This window comes from Poecilia latipinna, unplaced genomic scaffold, assembly GCF_001443285.1.
Source record: "Poecilia latipinna isolate Pla-1442-1.1 unplaced genomic scaffold, P_latipinna-1.0 Scaffold10, whole genome shotgun sequence".
NCBI classification, from domain to species: Eukaryota; Metazoa; Chordata; class Actinopteri; order Cyprinodontiformes; family Poeciliidae; genus Poecilia; species Poecilia latipinna.
Window position 1 is genome coordinate 741,465 of NW_015112626.1, and position 21,568 is coordinate 763,032.

General features: G+C 36.9%; 1 protein-coding gene and 1 long non-coding RNA gene across 4 annotated transcripts in view; both read left to right on the forward strand.

Annotated features, from left to right (window-relative positions):
- Window positions 1-21,568, forward strand: part of cadm2b (cell adhesion molecule 2b) — a 181,338-nt gene that overhangs the window by 134,285 nt on the left and 25,485 nt on the right. For all 3 annotated transcript variants that reach the window (XM_015029467.1, XM_015029449.1, XM_015029460.1), the window contains one exon: window positions 10,700-10,849. In XM_015029467.1, coding sequence (XP_014884953.1) covers window positions 10,700-10,849 — 150 coding nt within the window. The remainder of the gene's footprint in view (window positions 1-10,699; window positions 10,850-21,568) is intronic.
- On the forward strand, window positions 12,736-16,738 carry LOC106945645 (uncharacterized). The gene is made up of 2 exons (XR_001424609.1): window positions 12,736-13,622; window positions 15,415-16,738. It is a non-coding gene; the product is annotated as an uncharacterized LOC106945645 (long non-coding RNA).

The following is a 21,568-nucleotide window of genomic DNA, read 5'->3' on the forward strand; positions in this document are numbered from 1 at the left end:
CGTTTTTTTTTTTTTTTTTTTTTTTTTTTTTTGTCATACGCCCACCTTGAAGCACAATCCAGTCAAACCTGGCTGCATTTAAAATGCAGAGCACTACATGCCAGTACATGTCGAAATCATTCAGCCGCCTTCGTCTGGTGTCAAATCATCAGTGACCCAGTGCCATCTGAGGTCCTTTTCGCTCTTCCACATCCAGGTGTTTTACAGATGATGCTCGGTGCTGTGCGTCTTGACTTATTTCACTTTATTTCACTCTTTTCTCGTGTATTTTCGGTTGTATTTGCTTCATCCAGGTCGAATTTGGTTTCATTTGTTTCCGAGATCCTGTTTATTAAATCCTTTCTCCCTTCTAATTAATCTTTTTGAGCCAAGTCTAATCTTCAGGTTTTTCTATACATGAGTCTTTTCTGTGAGAATTTCTCATTATAAGAAAACCACCTGATGCTTGCACTTTAATGGATGTTGTTGAGGAGTTTTTCATTGACATGGAAAGAATCCAATCATTTAACCCTGGATATCCATGGTTTTTTATGTTGATTTCCTTTTATTCTCTCGGTTTTCACACTAAAAATGTGAAGGAGGCCACAATTTTATGCTTGCAATGTTTATGTTATTCTTATCAAAAATAGAAAGCATGACCAAACTAAGTTTAGATGTTTAAAAGATAAAAAACAAACATTTTGAAAGCCCTGGTCTTTTAGCATTCTGTTACTTTTTTCCGCTTAGGACATTCCCTTGGTCTCAGTCACCATTCTTCTTCCCACGCTTGGGAGAACAGTTTTTTAAATGTTGCCCAAGTCAGTTATTGTGTTAATCTAAAATTCTTCTGTGGCTACATGTGAATCAGTGGGGGGACGCCAAGGGTGGTTATATTTATAAAATAGTTCTGGCTCGCTGACCCAAATCTTTATTATGAAAAACTTTGATGTAGTTTGGACTGCACTTTAAGATATTGATACAGTGTTCTGCATGAGTGATTGCAGCAAAGTGAAAAAAAACTTGATGCAATCAGCTGTCAACAGCTACATGTTTATTCAAGAGGAGGAATTGTTGCAAATTGAGTAGCTGGGTTTCCCTTACAGCAAAAACGTTTTCCCAATTTGAATAATGAAGCTAAAATGACTGCGTTACTTCATAACTAAGACTGAATTGGAATATGTGTGATTGATCTTGAAACAATCTGTCTGATTGGAGTGAATTGGCACCATGTAAATAAACTGAATTAGAACTAAATTTAATAAGGTGCTCTGTAAGCTCGTTATACTCGAAACTTTTTTTACATTTTGTCATGTTACAACCACATTTTTCAAGGTCTATTACATACTGTAATAGACCAACAAAAAGTCATACAACAGTTGCTGGGCGTAGGAAAAAGTATACATCACTTTCAATTTGTTCACTAATTAAAACATCTAAAAAATGGGTGCATTTGTATTCGTTCAATGCTTTGCAGAATTCCGTCATCATGAATGAATCTCTTGAATTTTTAGAATTGAGCCATACATAAAACAGTGACAAAGAGGGGAATTGGTGTTTGGTTGTCAGAAAGGAGTGGTACAAAGGCTAGTTTATTCATCTACAGTAATCTTCGTACATTACAGTAGAGTTCGGAAGCATAATTAAGGTCTTCTACACGCAGCACTTTCCATGCACTTCACATTACGATCCGACGAGAGAACCGCTGAGGTGGAAGTTAAAGTGCCTATGATCCCGATACGCTCAAGCAAAGGCGCTGCAGCAGAAGGGTGTGACAATTTGATGATATTTGGATTGTGCAAACAACATGCCAGGAGGTTTTAAACACAATGGACGATCAACAGTAAATGATCCTGCAACAATACAGCAATTGACAATAGCTGATGAGACTCATTAACATCTAGCAACAGATGTGTTTATCTTAGTTCCTCAGTTAGGTCCATGTTAACTCACAAGGCAATAGTCTTCATCGCTAATGTGTACAGTGGCTTGCTTTGACTTTTAAGACAAAGAAACCAAACGGTAAAAAGTTCATCTGAATTCTTGATTATATAAGTATGAAGAAGGTTCTCAGATTTTCACAGGATTTATCTGGATGTGTTCCTCAGCAGTGGAGCATTATCTAAAGCCTTGCTGCATAGATTTAGGTTCAGAATTGTAAGGCGGGAGACACCCACCTTTCCTGCTGTTGTCAAATAGTCTCAGCATCACGCTTAGAGTGTGGGAGAGGCTGCTTCTGAAATTTTTGACATATTTTTCTCTTATGCTTATTAAAAAGTTCAAATTCTTATATCTTTGTCACCAGCAAGAGCCTTTAAAGGCAAGGTAACATTATTTATACAGCACATTTCAGCAGCAAGTCAACTTAAAGGAACATGTTTAAAATACAAAAAAGGAGTGTGTCGCAGTGGCATGATAAAAGAATAGTAAAGAAAACATGTACAACAGAGTAAATGTATGATGCTCCAGTTATTATTAATTGCAGACAACCCTTTTAAATCAAGGGCTTTAACCTTGATTTAAAATAATCCATGGTTTCAGAAGTTCTACAGTCTTCTAGTTGTTTGCATCTCGGAAGGTTCAGCTCTGAATTCATCATCAGACACAGATTCTGACTCCGGGTCTGATCAGTGGTTTCTAGATGTAAAGAGTTATGTAGCATGTAACATTTAGAGGCAATGGTTAAGATGAGTTTCATGCGTCGTGAGACTACTAAGTATTATACAACACCCGTCCTATAGACGTAACAAGGACATTTTCATTTTCATCTCCGACAATGAGATATTAAACTAGTGAAGTATTCTTGCAAATACCAACAACGATACAAACAAGATGATGTTAATGTTCATTAAAAATCTCTTTTCTGGCATGCATTCAGTCACCATGGCAACCAGACTACCTTCATTCATGGATCCATTGATGGTAGTAGTTTTTTGGACTTTGGAAATAACTGTTTTTGCTTTAAACTTAGAAATGCACCAGAACATTAAGATAAACGCTCACTTATTATGCACACCAAGGGAAGTTCTTTTGAGAGCTTCCTTTATTGCTTGTGGCGTAGATGCTACATGGTGTCAGAAACATTCTGGTCCATATTGGTCATGATTATCAACTCCTGTAGATTTCCAGACTGAACATCCATTATGCAAACTCCTGTGCCACACATGAGATGGACTGGACTGAAAATTAGTGACTATTGAGGCCGCTGGAGTCCAGTGAATTCATTTCTCAATAAACTACTTTGAAATAGTTTAAACTTGGTGACATGCTGCACTATCATGCTGACAGTAGTCATTGTAAGATTAATTTTATGACTATGAAACATTGAAGTGAAGTCGTGCAGTAGATAATGCACACTGACAAAAAACTCCAAAGTGATTCCAGTTTTAATCATCGGCTGTCATCAAGGTCTAATTCAACAGCTCCTGAATAACAGTCTTCACTTTTCAATTAGTTTTTCGTGTGAGCATTAGCTTTGTTACTTCAGTTACTTTCATAATGGGTGTCTTTTGAAATGCAGCAACACAATAAAATTACTTTGGCTTAAGTATACGTGGAACTAGGATATAAAATCACAGACCGTTCTTAGCCCTATACCAGCAACTATTTCTGACATTAACTTATATTTTTCCTTCATTTTTGATTCGTTAATGTCATTGGTTAGTGTTTACTAGCCAGGCCCTGTAACTGTACAAGGAGTAATCAAAAAAACATGGTGCTTCTTTAAACATGGTGCTTCTGATTGGAACTGTTAACAATTTGGACTGGACCCTAGGGCCCCGTCTTGATCTTGATGCTGAATAAGCAGAGGGAGGTAAAAATTAGGAATATTGGCAGGAGACCTTCTAACCTTAAAGACTTGGGTTAAATAAGCAAAGTTTATTTGTCAAAATACTGGTCAATGCAAAAAGTTAGCAAGTTAGCTAGCTTTTTGCTCAGTTAGGGTTTGAGAACTGTAGTATCAATAACAATGTTTTCATTGATTATTGAAAAGGGGATTAAGCTTCAGTGTTACATAAATATATATATATATATATATATATATATATATATATATATATATATATATATATTAGAAAAAACAGATGCATTATTAAAAACATTTTTGTACCTTTTTCAGCTTTCAAGAGTCTAATTTTGTATCCTAAACTTCTTGGTTGACTAAAAATAATCCACCTTTGGTCACTTGTCATTGTGCTGATTGAAATCAATTCCAAAACCTCCACTGCCATCAAGATCTGTGTGTGTGCATATTGAAGTGTTCAGTATTTTATGAGTCATTGATAGCCTAAAAAAATATTTTAGAGGGCAGGGGGATTAAATAACATCTCAAGATGAACATCTGATTTGGTGTTAAATTGAAAATATCCCACATGATTAAAATTATGTGATGGGATGTAATGCAATCTGTTATGTGAATCCATCACTAAAGCAAAGTAAAACAGCAGGAACAAAAATGCCACAAAACGAAACAAAACAATGCTCCACCACAATGGACATCTTTTGTTTACTGCCAAATAATTTGTCATCTTCTCCCATGAGTGTGAGCTGCTCCCACTTCAAGTTCATCATGTAAAAATCCACATAATTAAGTTGCTAGTGATCAAAAATTGAGTTCCACTTATGAACGCGACACTGAACACGTTTGTTTTCTCTGTTTTGATTTTTTTTTTAAAGAAAAGGAAGAAAAAAAATCACATTCTAATGCTTACATTTGATCAATCAGGGCTTAAAAGGGATTTAGAGTATTAAATGATCCTTTTTAGAAATTTTACAAAACAGATGAATTGTGTAAACAGGATCTTTCATAGAATTTTATCACTGGCAGGCGATGTAGTTACTACATCTCATCAGTATGCTGAGTGGAGCCCCACACATCCAACACCTCTATTTGCAAAGAAGCCTCTGCAAAATCAAGCACGAGAGGTGAACTTGCTGCTTGATAACTGCCTGGAAATCATTCCACGGGAAAATGAATCATTGTTATTAATCCCTAATGAATGAGGGCATTTCTGGAACTATATTTTGAATTATTTGTTTTCTTTCGCCCCCGCTCAGTTTACAGTTTATTCTGCAGTGGTGTGCTTGACTGCACTCCAGCCATTCATCAAGCCACCGCTTTCCATTATTTGGTGCAGTCAGCTGAAACTGAGAAAGGTTTTTGGGGTGGTAAGCCTCATTCTTCCTCCACTAACTCTCTGTTCTCCTAAACAGAGATATTCTTCATACTGTTTCTCTTATGCAATGGCTCACTGGTCATTAGATGATTCGGTAAATTTATTTACACAGCTGGCTTTCATTATGCTTACATTTTCCAAAAATGCCCCACAAAAGCCTAATAAAATGGCACAAAGAGAGGAGCTATAAAGCCGTCCATGTAAAACCATACGTCAGTTTTTTTCTTACCCCTCCCTCGAGGTGTAGCCTCACATTTTCTGCATACAGAATCAGACCACAAAGCAAACAGAATCAATAACATAAGTATCATATTCTTTGTATCTAATATTGCCCCAGCTCAGATTTCATCAGGCTATGGTCTGAGCTGCATTCTGATAAGAGCCAGAGCTCATCTGAGATGAAATGAAACAGTTCATTGCTAATGTACACTCAACTGATAGCCATTTTAAACATCTGTATTCATTTTTTGCACACTGCACCTGCTGCACAGACTTTATCCCTCGCAGAAAGAAGCGGCGTCTACATTTAGTCTGTGCCATGTGCTAGCTGACATCTGTTCCTATGGTTCCTCTTTAAAATCTAATCATTAAATATTTTGTTTACAGCCAAGATGCAATCTCCTCACCTGATTTACATTTTGACGTATTTTAGCAGTGCAGTAAATATTTGATTCATTGGAAAGTGTCACCTGATTCCGTATGAAAGTTAATGTCACCATAGAGATGTGTCAGCAGCATTCTAAATGTGTGAAGCACAGCAAACAGCTTGACTAATCTCATGTGTGCTGACATTGTGACTGATGATCAGTGTGCCGGTGGCCCACCTGAGTGTGGACTATAATCTCTTAGCTCATGGTGATATTGCCAGGTTCAGCTTTTACTGGAGTAGCCTTTTTCTACTTTAATCGAATCATATATATATATATATATATATATATAATTAAATTATAAAAATTACAGATTCCATGAGATCAAGCTCAAGTTTGATTTTATCATTTTATCTTTTTGGATCATTGGGGAAACACATGTTTAATACAGCGGGATTGTTATTTTTATACTTCTGATCAATTCCTATGCATATTTGAAGTATTTACTCATTTATGGCCGTCTTGTTTTCAAAATTCTCTTGTGCTTTTTTTTACTTTGCTTTTATTGCAGATAATAAAAGCAAAGTACTTCATGAATTTCATTTGTTCAGGAAATATTGTAATCATTTCATTTTTGTGATGCATTGCAAATTGCATCACAGAAAACTAGCAATATTTTTTCTGTAGAAAATACATTTTAAAAAATGCAATTACTACTTTATTGGATGTTCAACAGAAACCATTTTAAATACGACACTGAACTATTTTACTTCATAGTTTTTGAATTGCAGCTTGGAAAAAAACAAACAATTGATGTTATTGCAATTACTAGCCCTTTTCCTTTAGAGATGGGGTCAGAAGTTTGTTTCTCAGCTGGACTGGGAACGCCTTGGGATTCCCAGGGAGCAGCTGGCCCAACTGACTGGGGAGAGAAAGTCTGGGTCTCTGTGCTCAGGCTGCTGGCTCTGCGATCCGACCTCAGATTAAGTGGAAGATAATGGATGGCAAATATCAGCACTTTTTTTAGATGAAGCAATACATCACAGTTTGTATCATTTTTAGCCTTGTCATGATATTTTTAAACTTAATTTCAGCAAAAGTTTTCATTAAATCTAAGATCTGGATGTTTTCTGGATCTTCCTTTCCTGGAAAACGTTTTTTATGCTCGTGTAGTGGCTGGGTCCATGCTCATTTTTAAAAATGACTTCATAGCCAAAGCTACTTTTAATTGCAACCAGTGTAGAGGTGCTGACTACCATTGGCTCGTCTCTTTTAAGTAGTAGAAATTAAAAGGAGACGGAATGGGAATTTCTCTTTTAATTAATAGAGATTCCCATATAACCAGTAACTGTAGGAACTTTTTTTTAGGTAGTCATCTATATGTATTCCATTGTGACGGCACCAAATAAATATTTAAGCATAATCTGCTTTAACAAATCAGATTCCTGATTTTTTTTTTTTTTTCCTGAGTCTCACATTCATCCACTCATCCACTACTGTAGTCTCGCTTTCCTTAATACGCTTATTGACTCCGTTTATCTTTCTTTTCGGTCATTGTGCTTTTTCTTTTTGATGCGTTTTGCTTTGAGTTTTCCATCCTGATGCTTTGATATCCTGTTTGATCTATTTAAATGCTTCCCTTTTACAATCTGTCCATTTTTGTTGCACTTCCTCTATAAAAGTACAAACAATCTAAAAGGAGTTTTTTTTTTTTTTTCTTCCTTTCTACCATTTTGGCTGACAGCTCTCTTTTTAGGTCCATGTTTCCTGTCAATCATCCAGCTGTAACAGGTTCTCAATGTCTCCAAGAAGTTTAGGCATGTGGAGCTATTTAGTTTAGAAATGAAAATCATAAGATAAACACATTTTTCTCTCTTCTGAAAACATTAGTATAAAAATGAAGTGTAAACTGTTAGCTTAAATATTCAATTCTTGCATAGAGCTGTGGCATAATTTGGTTTCTTTTTTTGCTACAAAGTTATGCTTGTATCTCATGTCTTTTCTTTTTTTTTACTTTATTTTCAGATATTTACAGCCATGAAAAAGACTCCAACCATAGACATAATGTAGCAATCAACACATTTCAGTACTGATAGGGGGGAAATTATATGAGGGGGGGAATGATAATGCGACCATTTTTTTCATGAACTTATAGCATCGTTTTGAATGCAATAATGCATACTTAAGTTTTTTTTTCTTTTTTTTTGTTGCATTTTTGTGTATTTAACAGTTTTTATGTACAGACAAATTATTTCCGTAAAGTTTCTCTGTAAGTTCCACATTTCAAGTAGTTAGACCTATGCAGTCGAAGCAGGACGATACTCCCTCGTGGGCCATTTTTGTCATTTCGGAGGAGACGCATGTAATCAAATTCTGACACTTCAAGCTGAATTCTGCCACATGTGTACAACCTAGTTGAGTTCTTGAGGCAGCATAGACCAAAAATATATGATTCACCTTTTTCACACTCATCAATTCATTCAGTGACCCTATGGATAGGGGCATTCTCATCCTGGAAGAGACCACTCCCATCAGGACAGAAATGTTTCATCACAGAGTAAAGGTGATCACAAAGAAAAAAACTGTATTGATTTGTCCTGACCCTACCTGGGAGCACAAATGAACCCAAACCATGCTATAGCAAAGAAGCTCTGCGTGATTCTGTTTCTTTCCTCTTTAATTTGTCACCTGTCTGTATGTAGGCAGTGGAGGTGATGATGAATCTTTGAAAAGATTGGAGCAGTTTGGAAAATGGCTTTGGAAGCCAATAGTATGAAAATGTCTATATTTTCACATAGGCTTGTGAGGGCAGCGGGGTAAATATGCAATTCCTTATATGATGTTAAATATTTTTTATTTAATTGTTATTTTTTAAAAATCAGTTCTCACATTGATATTAACGGGATTCTTTGTAAAAGAAAAAAATGAAAAAAAATAGTCGAAAAAGGCTAATTTTGTTGACCATGATTGATTTGTGAACGCAATAAAAACAGTAAAATATCCAAGAGGGTGAATATTTTTAGACTTTGATGTAGCCATTCTATTCCGTGGTAACTGGGTGAAAATGTAAGTCTGTTGCTCTGTGGAAGGTAAAGTTCTGCCCCAGTGAATCACAGAACTTCCTCTGGGATAAACCTGTATTTCGTTTACCCTTCCTCCCACAAACTCCAACTATCTTCCTTGTCTCTGCTGAAGCTTCGTATTGCTGCTAACACAATACTTCATGGTGTAGATGGTGTGTTCAGGGTGTGATCTGCGTAGTAAAAATTCTTTTGACATTCTGCTTACCACTTTTCCATATGGTCAGATTGGTTGAGTGTGTTACTAGTATTGTCCTCTCAATACTTGTTTCATATAGAGACTTTAAAGATCCTCCAGATGGTTAAATGATGGTAAAATACAAAGATATGTGTCATCATCGTACAGATCGTATAAATGCTCTGATTTTATGTCTTGTAACCTTTCAAATTATCCCATGTTTTTCATTTATGAATAAAGACTTGGGCAGAACTCTAGGAGATCTTGAAAGTATGAGTTGTTTTTTTTTTTGTTGTTGTTTTTTTAAGTTCTCCACGCTGTTATCCCTGATCCGTCTAATGTGTTTGTTCATAAATGTTCTTGCTGAGACTTGTTATAAAATACACACAAGTAAAATCTATTCACTAAATGGATTTCACTTCAGAGTACCAACGTGAAGAGAGCTGAATACAAATGCATGCCACTCTTTTTAGATTTTTATGTTAAAAATGGCAAACTTTGTGTGATCCTCCTTCCACTTCATAATGTTTAATAACTTGATTTATATTGGAGGAATAAATAATAAAAAAAGAGATTCCTAAGAAATCTATTTAAGTCTATTTAAGTATCTAAGTCCCTTAAATACTTGATGCCAAAACAAATAAGAACATAAAGAGAGTTAACAGGTCTGATGGATTTATTTTCATTCACCGTTCATGGTCAAGCTTCCCCTCACCTCCAGCAGACGATTGGCTTCATCAGTACAATCTAGGTCAAGGAAGGTCTACAGATCTTTGGCTCTCCCATCGTCCTCTGCACCCATGTGTGAGTGGGACTAATGAGGCAGACAGCTGCTCCCCAAGCTGAAAGTCCCTGCGGTGAACTGTAGCACAGACAATGTCACCTTCAAATCCAGGGACGTAGGTGTACCCACAGAGAGCAGAGCAGATCTACAAAATCCAGAGGAACATGTAAATCTCCTTAGCTTGTCAGTCCTAAACAACCTCGACACAAATTCAAGAGCTCTAATGCAACTGTTGCTTCCTGACATGCTTAAAAGGGAGGATTTGGGTTTCAAAAAAAAAAAAAAAAATCACCTTCTTCTAAAGAGTATTAGTTTAAGACGTGATTCTGTAGCTAGGAAGAGTTTAATAAAATGCACACAGGATAAAAATACTCCTGCAATGTAATTAGGGGGACTTTTCTGAGACGACAAGTACAAATGTGGAATAAGAAGGTAAAATCCAGCAAGGCTGGGTGATTAGGTCTCATTTGGATGTATTGGGCACACTGCAACAAGCGGCTGTTCTGGGGCACGGCAGTCGCTTGGATCGAAGGCCCACAGTGTCTGGGATTATGTGTCAATTTACCACCCAGCTACAGATCCACACTCTGCAGCAGAACATGACTACCTCTAATTAGGCCATGCTACCAATTAGGTACTTGCAATAAGGCAACACAGAAGGCAGTCTGGGTGACTAACATTTACTATTGTCACGAGAAAAACTAACATCAGTCCTTTAGCCGCGATGGCAGTTTAAAGCTTTGTGTGATATTTTGAGGGAGAATATTGTAACTCGGAGTTGTTATGTTGGGGTGTAAAGAAAAGTTTGATTTTAGTTTTTAGTGAAAAGATATAATTAAAAAAATATGTTAACATGCAATATGTAACTGGCTCTTGTTATAGCAATTTTCTCACGCTGTGTTTTACAAATCCCACAGGTAGCCAGGGTCAGTTCCCCATCACTCAGAATGTGACGGTGGTGGAGGGGGGCACAGCCAACATGACCTGTCGTGTGGATTACAATGATAACACTTCCCTCCAGTGGTCAAACCCTGCACAACAAACTCTGTTCTTTGGGGACAAGAAAGGTGAGTGATATTTCCAAACATGAGGAAGTGGGGGGGGTGAGGGAAGATGAAATGTTAAGCTGTGATAAATACGTCTGGAGCAGATTAAATTGCATCAGCATCTTTTCAAATTACTTTTTTAAAACTCTGAATGTTCGAATATGTCTGCGAGCACAGTTTGACTGAATACACAACAGACACGATAAAAGGGAAATGCATTCATTACTCCTAATGCCGAAGAAACTTTTCATGTTTTTTTTTTTTTTTTTTTTTTGCTTTTTTTTTCATCTTGTTGATGTCCCAGGGGGCAGACTGAGCAGGAATAGACTGTTTTTGTATTGCACTTTTGTAATCATGCAGCACTCACTGTGCTGTTTACAACATTGTAGTGCCTGTGGATGTTGAGATGATTGGTCTTAATTAGTGTCTATGCTGCCCTAAATTTGTATTGTTGTTTTGATATCGCTCTGATCTGGAAGTGGAGTGTTGCAACCTCGTGAAACATGGCCTCAGCTTGGATGAAACGTAACGCGCTCTCGCCAGCCAAATCCAATTTAAAGGTGACAAAAGTCTGAATTTGATAAATTAGAATTGGGGTGAAAGGGAGCGTAACAGAGGACTGGTCTTGTAAGGGTCGGGGTGCTCATCTATCAGTGTTTCTCACAGCATATTACCCATTTCATTTCTGCTGTTGCTGCTAATACAATATCATTGGTTCAGTGATTGAAGATGAACTTTCCCTTTGAATAACAATTGATGGGGAAAGGAAGATGCCACAGCAAACCAGGAGAATGAGAGTCCGTCTGGTTTGAAGAAATACTTTCCTCCCTCACAACTGATTGGATTTAGTAATGAGGTCTAAGGTGTTTTATTAGATGAAATTGCTTCCAAATACAATTAAATGAAACTTAACTGAATCTTAAACAGATCCTCTTGTGTGACTAGTGTGGGTGTGCCCTGAGGATGTGGACTTGAAGTAGAAATCAAAGAACAAAACCTATTCCTCTCCTAAACATATTATTCTATGTTATAGATTGAGGCAAGTTCATCTTACCCACGAGATAATTCAGAGTGCTTTACAGGAAATGTGCTTGCGTCGTGTCATTGACTTTACAGCAATCTTTCAGGCCAAGCATGCATGTAGCGGACTGTGGAGAAGAGAAGCTCCCCTTTAACGGGATGAAACGTCCAGCAGATCCTGGCTCAGTACAAGCGGTCACAACTGACTGGGGGTTTGAGAAGACAAAGCTGTATGAACATAAAAAAAAAGGAGACGAGAGAAAATAGGGAAGACATTCAGCAAAGGTCTCAGGGTCAGGAATGGAACCCAGGATGAGTGTGTAGAGAACTCTAGCCTCTGTACGGGGGCTCGCTCTACTTTTACAACACGCTGCACCCTTTGTGCTCTATTTTTAAGGGGAAGCCTTTATTTTTGCAACGTCTGTTTTATGAGAAGAGGCTTATTCTATTATAGACTTTTTGTGGTTGTTAAAATTCAAGCCTCAGTCCTCAACTACACATGGCTTTCTTTCATGCAGTGTGGTTTTTAGCCTCTTTGAGTTTGGTTGAGAGCTGAAATCTAACCATGCATTTTTAGGAGCAAAATATGTGTCTTTCCTGGAGGCGTTTGTGCTCCGTCCACTCACTGATGCATCCTAAGCACACAAAGGGTAAGAGATGTGCGAGTAGTATTTGATTTGAGATAAGACAAGCATATATTGAATAAAAGTCGCCCAAGAATGCAACCTTCAGAGACCCTCGAGTGTGATCTTTGTTCACTTGTCAAAACACACAAAGTTGCCCCAGTGTAGAGAGGAAGATCTGAACCAGTTTAGCACATTACCAGACAATTTTACCCACTTTTTCCACCAGGCACCATGAGATAATCAAAACTAGATGAGGGATGTTTCATAATTCCTCTTAGAAAAAACTCATAATCCTTGTTTGAGCTTGAAGAACAAAATGAATGACGCCACTTTGCTCATCTTGTTTAACAATTTATATTAGAGGGCAAACTCCTTTCGCTAAGCAACGACGATGACAAAATGAATGCTGTTAATAAGAGTAGAAGCTGACAGAGCTAAGTGCGGGAACATTTCCTCTCCATCTCCCACAGCCAAATAAAAAGCTTTATTGGCACAACAAATGCGATGCCTGGGAGGCGATCAGGAGAAAAGGGAGGCGTTGAATGACACAAGATTCATATGTAGAACAAAGTGGGACACCTGGAAAGATACTTCTGCTGTGCCAAATCACCAGTTAATTGCCTGGCATAGAGCTGCAACTATCCTCTTACTTGTTTTGGCCTCTTGTCGAGCCAGTGAAGAATGCTGCATTTAACCTCATGCTGACTTTCATTTCAACATGAAACTGTTGAGTTTAAGGCAGCCCTGTTCACTTTCTGTGATAAAAACCTGGTCAAGGATTGCTGTCACTGAGTAGATTAGATTATGGCGGCGATGATGCATTACCCTACTCTCAGTTTTAATATTTTAAACTATCTGTATCTGCTAGATACATATCACTTTTTCCTGTTGCTTCCAGTCCTTCCAGTGGGTAGTTTATCTGTCCATGTTGTACAGTTGTTTTGAGTGACTATAACAGTCCCCTTCTGTCACTTGAGAAAGATTCAACACCAAAGGCTTTTTAACACTTTTGATGTGTGGTTCTATATGCTAATGAAATGATTGGGATTTATTTATTTTTTTTTTTTTATCTACTTGATCTTATTCCCTCTAGCTTAGTATGAAAGATAAGGACAACTGCCGTGATGTGTTTTTCACGTTAAGAAAAGGTGAGAGTGAGGAGTTTTAACATGCTCTTTCAAATTTCCTTGGGACTAGTTTTCATTATATCTAGTCATATGATAACATAAGATAAAATTTGATCTTTGACTTGTCTATAATTTGTTCAATTTTGAACTAGTTGGCTATTTTTGCAAGCACAAAAAGTAGCTTTTACAACAGCTTCTACAACTTGACCAATAGAATAAATGGTCAGAATTACAACTCCTCTTCATCAAATAAGCAAAAAGATTATCTATTAAAGAAATTTATATTTTTAAAGATAATACATTTTTCTTAAAAATAACAACCTGCTTAGTGAACTTCTTGGTCACCAAATCCCATAAGTAGCTTAAAAGTGAGGCTGATTTGTTGACTTTAAAGGGGACCTATTATGCAAATTTTACTTTTTGCAAATTTTTTGTACTTCCATTTGGGTCTCGGCTGATTCTAGAAGCAGTCCAAGCACTAAAAAACAAAACCCACACAGGCTTTTTTTTTTTTTTTTTCTGGCCATCACAAGTGTTTTGTTGTTGACACATATTCCCTTCTTCTGCTTCTGGGTCTGTCTCGAAATCAAAGATGTATGGTTGTGCAATTGCACAACCAATTGCAATTGTTGTGCAATTGGTTTTACAATCATTTTCACGTGCATAAAGTGCAAGTGTAAACATTGAGTTTGGGGGCGTGGCCAACAACAGCTTATTTCCGTTAAAGTGACAGACCCCTAAAACAGCTTATTCTGAAAGGAGTTCAAAATGATCAGAACTGATTGTGTGAAATCTCACTATCTGAGAATGATTTTTGTGCAAAAAACGTAATGCGTGTATTTTATATTGACTATAGACTCATACCAACTTGTTTGGTCGGAAGGATGGTAGGTTCCCTTTAACCTACAATGCTGAATGAGTGGCTTTCAACAGATTTCAGTTTGAATTGATATTTTTATCAGGTCAGATAAATTTTTACTTGAAGAATACAACTCCTCTGGAAAAGGAGTTTCAGCTGCAAGCAGTTGTGCCAGAGGCTGAAACTAGTGGTGACAAGGATGACTGTCAATCAATTTCTGTTTAGATTGTTTTGATGTTTTTTTGAGGTTTTCCATTCTAACGTACGTCTGCCAATTGTAAATTCTGTGTTTGGCTGCTCCTCAATTATGTGACATGCCAGAACAGCAGGCATAGAGATGTAATACAAATGCACTGCTACATTCATCCAACCCCTTCAAAGTGCACAAATGTATTGAGAACTCTTTTTTTTTATTGGTGCTACATTCACTACAGTATACCTCACTCTTTAAGCAGTATTTAAAAACAGACCTTGGATTACGCATTAGGTGCAGTGGAGCTCTCTGCTGATCATCGTGACTGTCTTGGAGGTCCCAGTTCAATGCACAGTTGATTAAAAAAGAAAAAAGAAAATATGTCTAAAGACTGAATAAGAAGTCTGTTTTGTAAAAGAGAAATGAAATGTTACCCTTTGTACACTGTCTTGCAATGGTACCTGCATCATTTCCAATCAAAACAAACTTCTTAGAAATGTAAGGAATACCAGAATTAAGCAAGTGGCCATTAAAGCTGATTGCACTAAAGAAGGATCATTTTGGTATCCCAGAATCAGCTTACCTTTCTGTCATTTTTATCATGTTTGAAAGAGTATTAACTGAGCCGAGATGCCACATGAGATCGTGGCTTAGAATTTCTCTGCATATTAATGTAACGGTCAAGATATTCCTCGTCTTATATCATGCCAGCTTTCTCCTTGGGCTGCTCAGTCTCATCCATTATGTATTTCCAATTCTAGGTTGAATGTGACCACCTCAGAGGTTCCAGATCACACCATGGCAAAGAGCTGGTTCCCGTACAGACTTGAGAAAACAGAGATAAATTACCGTAATAGTTGGGCCATTGCTTCCCTCATACATTAGACCAATTAGTGGTCACCGCTAGGAACCTCTGCTTTGGTGGGTTGCTTTAATAAATAATAATAAAAAAAGTAATTCAGACCATATGATTTTGTTGAATTATCCCTCCTTTAAGTCACCACTGTTGTGAGTTATTATTACTGAGCAGTACAAATGAGAACAGAACTGTCCTCTGCTGTCTTCATTATGATTTATTTCACTCTGGCTTCTGCGGGGAAAGGATAAAATTCTTGTGAGGCTATAGAGAATGGTAATGACTATTCAGAAGGCATACAGAATCTTTGATCAGATATGGTGAATATGAATAATACAATCATTAAAAACTTTTTGTGGGATTCAAGTGGAATGGAGATAGTTAATTTCATCAACACCGTGTGTTGCAATGTGGAGATGTCTAACTATTTAAACATTATATGCATATTGGAGATTTATGTCCAGCCCCAAAGTTACATCAACGTTCTTTATTACATTGTCCATTTCTCTATTTCAGTCCCATCTTTTTTTAGTTCATGGTTCATCATTCATGACATTTAATTGGGGAACTCAGAATGAATCATAAAGGTCACAAAGCAAAATTGATCTTAATTGGCTTGTTGTAATCAAAATGCTGTTATGTGCTAAATGAATGCTCTAATGTGAGCATTAAAACATTCATTAGCCTGAGAGAATGAAGGATAATTACCAAGGATGCAATTACAGGCATGAGCACCAGTAAAAGCACATTTAAATCGCAAATCTGGTGAATACACAACATTCCTTGTTGATTTTAAGTCTTTGAAAGATTTTTCACTGGTAGGAAGCCATGAGTTTGTTCCTTAAAGTGGTGTTTACTTTTCAGTTAATGTTTTTACAAGGAACACAGATGCTGAAAAAGGGCCTCATGGCCAGGGCTAATGTCTTCCTTAAAGGACTAATGGGCTTTTAAGTATAGTATTTCACTTCTAGCTTCACTGAAATGTGAATTTTCTATTATGGCACCGTGCACTCTGCGCTGACTGCTAATGTGAAGAACAACAAAACACCGGATCTTTTCTGACAATTCATTTTCATATAATATGTATAATAACTTTTTAAAAATAACTAAGGATTCTGAATAATTTCAGGGTTCCTTGGAGAAAAGCCAACTTCTTGTTGTGTGTCTCTTTTTACTTGTGACTCAGTTGTAAACACAATAAAGTTAAATAACATACAAAAGTTAAATGATTTGAGTCATTTCAGAAATGAAAAAAATTGCTTTCATTTGAAAGATGGCCATCAAGCAAAAGTCCAGTCTTTTTCTTCTTCTTATGCTTGACAAGATACTTATGACTTATCTGGTTCAGAAGTGGCATAACAAGCCTGTATCCCAGACCTTGACTTGTAAACTCCCCCACAATTTAAATAGGCTTTTCTTCCAAGGCTGTCTTGCTCGAAAATAATTTTCTTCCACACTTTTTCCTTTCAATTAACTTTCCAGTAATACTAGGATACCACCAGCTTGTTTTGCGATGAAGTTTTGTGGCTTACCATCTTTACTGAGGGTTTATGTTACTTCCTGCTGGGCATCTCTAAAGGCAGCCATGTTCCCCACTATAATACAGACCTTTACATATCCATAACATATCCATACATAACATTTATGTATTAACAGACTATTATTTTGTAATTTATGCAACACGAGAATTTTCTGAAAATGTTGGGTTTTCACTAGCAGTAAGGTGTAATCATCAAAATTATCAGAAAAAAAAAACACTTGGGAAAATATCAGTCTATGTAATGATTGTGCCCCCTTTTAACTGGATTGCTGAAATAAATATTAAAAATTGGCCTCAAATTGTACAATTAAGCTTATATGTTAAGGATCTGAGAAACACAAAAATATTTTCAGTCTCCTTGCCTTCTCTCTGAATCAGGTGTATGTATAGCCATAAAAAGATTTCCTCCTTCTTTGGTGTAACCGCTTCAAGCAGTGAAAATTAGTCTAATTTGAGTAGCATCTGCTCTGTGGGATTTCTGAGCGAGCAGGCAGTGACAATGGCCCTCTGGAACAAGGCTCTTTCCTTCTGTTAATTGTAGCCACATGTGTGGTGCAGAAGAGCCCCCTGCCTGCACCACTATATACTTGGAACTTGTCCAAAATCACCCACACAGCCACCAAGCGAGCACAGCCAGCAGCAAACACCCTCTAATTGCAAAGAGCGGAGCCCATGGATGGAAAGCAGGCAGGGGGTGCTTGCCAGGATTCTGTGTTCTTGCTGAAGGACAGCTAGTGCTTTCACATTTCGAGACTAGCTCAAAGTGGTAATGGGCCATGTAAAAATGGTGACATGGGAACACGGATGTAAAATATTTTGACTGAACCTGACAACTCTTTGTTTGGCTCCAAGACTAATAGATGGACTTAAAATGTACCTTTTCTGACTAGGCTCTTAGAAAATCGCTCATATTTAAGATGCTAGAAATGTTTTTTTGTTTTTGTTTTTTTTTTTACATTTGTGTGATAAAAATAAAATGAACCTTGTTTCATTTTTGATATTCTTGATTCTCTGTCTCCAGCAGACCCCACTTTGAAATCTCAAAATACATGCCATTCCTGCTGTATTTAATTATTTTTGATATTCTAGAATACTTTTTTTCTTGACATACTAAAATCGGAAAAGTTATATCTTTAATGGTTTAATTGAAAACAATAAAATAAAAACAGTGATTTTATGTAGGCAAAAAAAGTTTCATTTAGTCTCTCTGAACAGACTTTTGCTCACATGTTTGCTTTGTCCTCTCTTGTGTTCGTCATTGAACAGCTGTCTTAACAATGAAGTTAAAGTACAAATAGGTGGACTTTTACCTAAATAGGTTGCAGTTTGTTGTGCGGAATTTTACTTGGGGCTAAAAGAGTCAAAATGACTTCATATAAATAAGCCCCACACTTTTCACACTGGAATAACTTAATTTGGAAAGCATGATTTAATTCTTCCTTGTTTTGTTTAAAAATTAAAGTTTATCCTGTAACAAAATGCAAAAAAGAAAAACAATCCTACGGGCACTAATGGTTTACAAGGTACTGTGGAAGGTAGGGCTAAGTTCTGTTGGGGAAAAATAAATAAAACATTACATGCAAACCGGGGCAATAAGTTCAACTGATCTGAGACAACCTTGGGAAGGCCTCCATCACCAAAGATGCACTCCTGCCATGTCATTTAGCTGCCATGCTACAAGGCTGGAGCAAACACAAGGGCAGGGTGCAGATTTATGTTTCTGCCTAAGCAGAATGAACAGTAGCAGAGCTATCTAGGGTTTGGGGGAAATGAACCTTTTCATCACATTGATTTCCCAAAGTACCTGGAAAAAAAAAACTTTGTCAGCCGTGGCATTTGGGTCTGATTGTGACGGATCTACCCACACCCTGGGCCCTTTGTCAGGATTGGATTCCTAGTAGTTTGTTGTCCCGGTCGTATGATATTTGAGTAACAAGCAATACTTGTTTTTGAGTTGTACATTTTATTCGATCAATATAAGCTTTTACTCATTTGATTTTAATGTCATTGGCTTTTCAGCAAAATAGCGTCGGTCAACGCCACCCTTTTTTTAGTCGGCTTTTCTTGGATTTTGTCTATGAGATTCAATATCTCAGCAACTGACATTTGGATATATTTCAGTCCTGAATAGTAATGTGATGTTCATGAATTACAGAAAATGAGCTCAATCCTTTTAGCTTTAAATGTCACTTGAAATTATCAACCGTCTGTATTGCATTGGGTCACTCTTTGGTATTTAAAAACAGACACAGCATCAATTGAACAGCAGACATTGATAATGGGTCTTTTTAAAGTTGATGACAGTAGAATATGAGAGATTTTAGCTTTATTCTTCCAATGACAAGCACATATAATGAAACTGAGGATAACATGTTACTACACCTGTGAGATCCTGGGATAATTTGAAATTTGAAATTTGAAATATATTTCGAACATGATACAAATATAAAAAGTAATATAGTACACAATAAGAAAAATGAATAGAAAAGAAGAAAAGAGAGAAAAAAAATACAGATATCTGTTTCAGTTAACATATCATGCTCAAAATGGGTAGGAAGAAGTAAAAACTTATTAACTCCTACCCCCTAAACACTTGAAAACTTACAATACTACTGTTTTTTTTTTTAAAGAAAAAAAAAAAAGAAATCATCAATCAATTAAAAGTCAGAGTAGATGTCAGCAATTACTAATATATAGCTATTCATTATCTCTTTTTATACTGGTTTGTCTTTTCAAACCCTTACCCCAAGTTGTTCTCCTCAATGCACACATTATTACTTTCTCTTACTCATATGTTTATCTCTATTAAAAATGACCTCTTTATATTTTCTTTTAAATTGTATTAAGCTGTTGCTTAGTTTTAAGTCGTCATCTAATTTGTTCCATAACTTTACACCTTTAATTGAAATACAAAAACTGCAAAAAACTACAAAAATTGTGTTCTGTAAGCTCTGAGACCAATGTAGTTCTGTCGAATTACATGTTTTTCACAGTGCCTTCATTTTCTTGTGAGCTTTTCTAAATTTTTCTCTTTAGAACCAAAAACTTTAATGGATTTTATGCAGATTTTAAGTGCTAAGCAAATATGATTCAGTGTAATGGTGGTTTAAGTGAATTCACTTTCAAAAAACATGTTTTTTTTACAATTAAATGTGCCACCAACTGTTTTCAGAAGTTAAAAAAAAATGGAAATAGTGTGTGGCTCTGTATGCTCCTAAATTCTACTGTTCTGCGAAAGCCTCAGATATTTGTTAAAAACATATCCAAAGATTTCAGTTGGACACTGTTTAATCTGTAATCTGAAAGTTAAAAGAATTTGGCACAGTTGCAAAATAAGTCCATCAAAGGCAAAAAGCTGGGGAAGGAGAGCACCAAGCAGAGGAACAGCTAAGAAAACCATGGTAACTCTAGGGGAGCTGCAGAAATCCATCCACAACTAGACTGGTATGGTTTAGATCAGGGCATATTAGTGTTTTAGAATGGCCTACTCAAAGTCCAGGCCTATAGCCACTTGAGATAAAACCTTGAAAACTGATGTGAACAGATGCTCTGCGCTATTTGAGCTATTTGCAAACACAATTTCAGTCTAGACAACCCCCGAAAGACTTGCAGGTGTAATTGCAGTGAAAGGTGGCTCTACAGAGTAATGACTCAGGGGAACTGAATGCGAACGCACGCCACAACGTGTTAAAAACATGAATACTTCTACTAGGCACTGCATGTGCCACTATGGAGTACCAAAATTACAAATGGCACAACACTGAACCTGCGTCTGTAATTATCGAAAATGGTACCTGTTTTTACTGGAGCAGCAGACCAAGGGGAGTGTGCTCTGCATTGGGGAGTTGCACTGGCATTTTAATCCTCGTTTGACGGCGCTACGAAATGTGTTGAAACAGATATCATTTCATGCTGATCACACCTACTGGAGGAAACTGCAAAGGTTTCATGCAAAAGCTTACAAGTTACTGGCAGTTCATCGCAAAACAAAACCAGCACCTTTCCATCAACAAATCCGTTGGAGAACACACAAAACATTTACCAGCATCTCAAAAAGGTGTTTGTGCTTCCAGGAGCGTTGGGAAGGAGAAAGCTTGGCTTGTTTCTTTCCGTCTTTCCTCCGTGTGTTGCAGAGATAGAGGGATATAGGCCGGGACGAGCGTATCATCTCATTCGCAGGTTTGATCCTCCCAGGCCATAATTCCATATCTTGAGTTGCTGTGCAGCTTTTGCTAAGACCTCATCACCTCTCCAGCTTGTGGATCCACCAAAGACTTTGCTGCTTTCTGCCGAAGCCTTTGGGCAATTTTGGGCTGCATTGTGAGGGTGCTTAACTACAAACAGCTTTGTTTCAGAATGCTGCTTGCTACAGCAGGACTATCAAATGTTTGTTTTAAACCCCGTAGCAAGTAATGAGCTGGCTGCCTTTTTTTTTTTTTTTTTTTTTTTTTTATAATTTTGAATTATTTTTTGAAATTTTAATTTTTTTACATTTTTTTTTTTTTTTCAAAATAAAAAT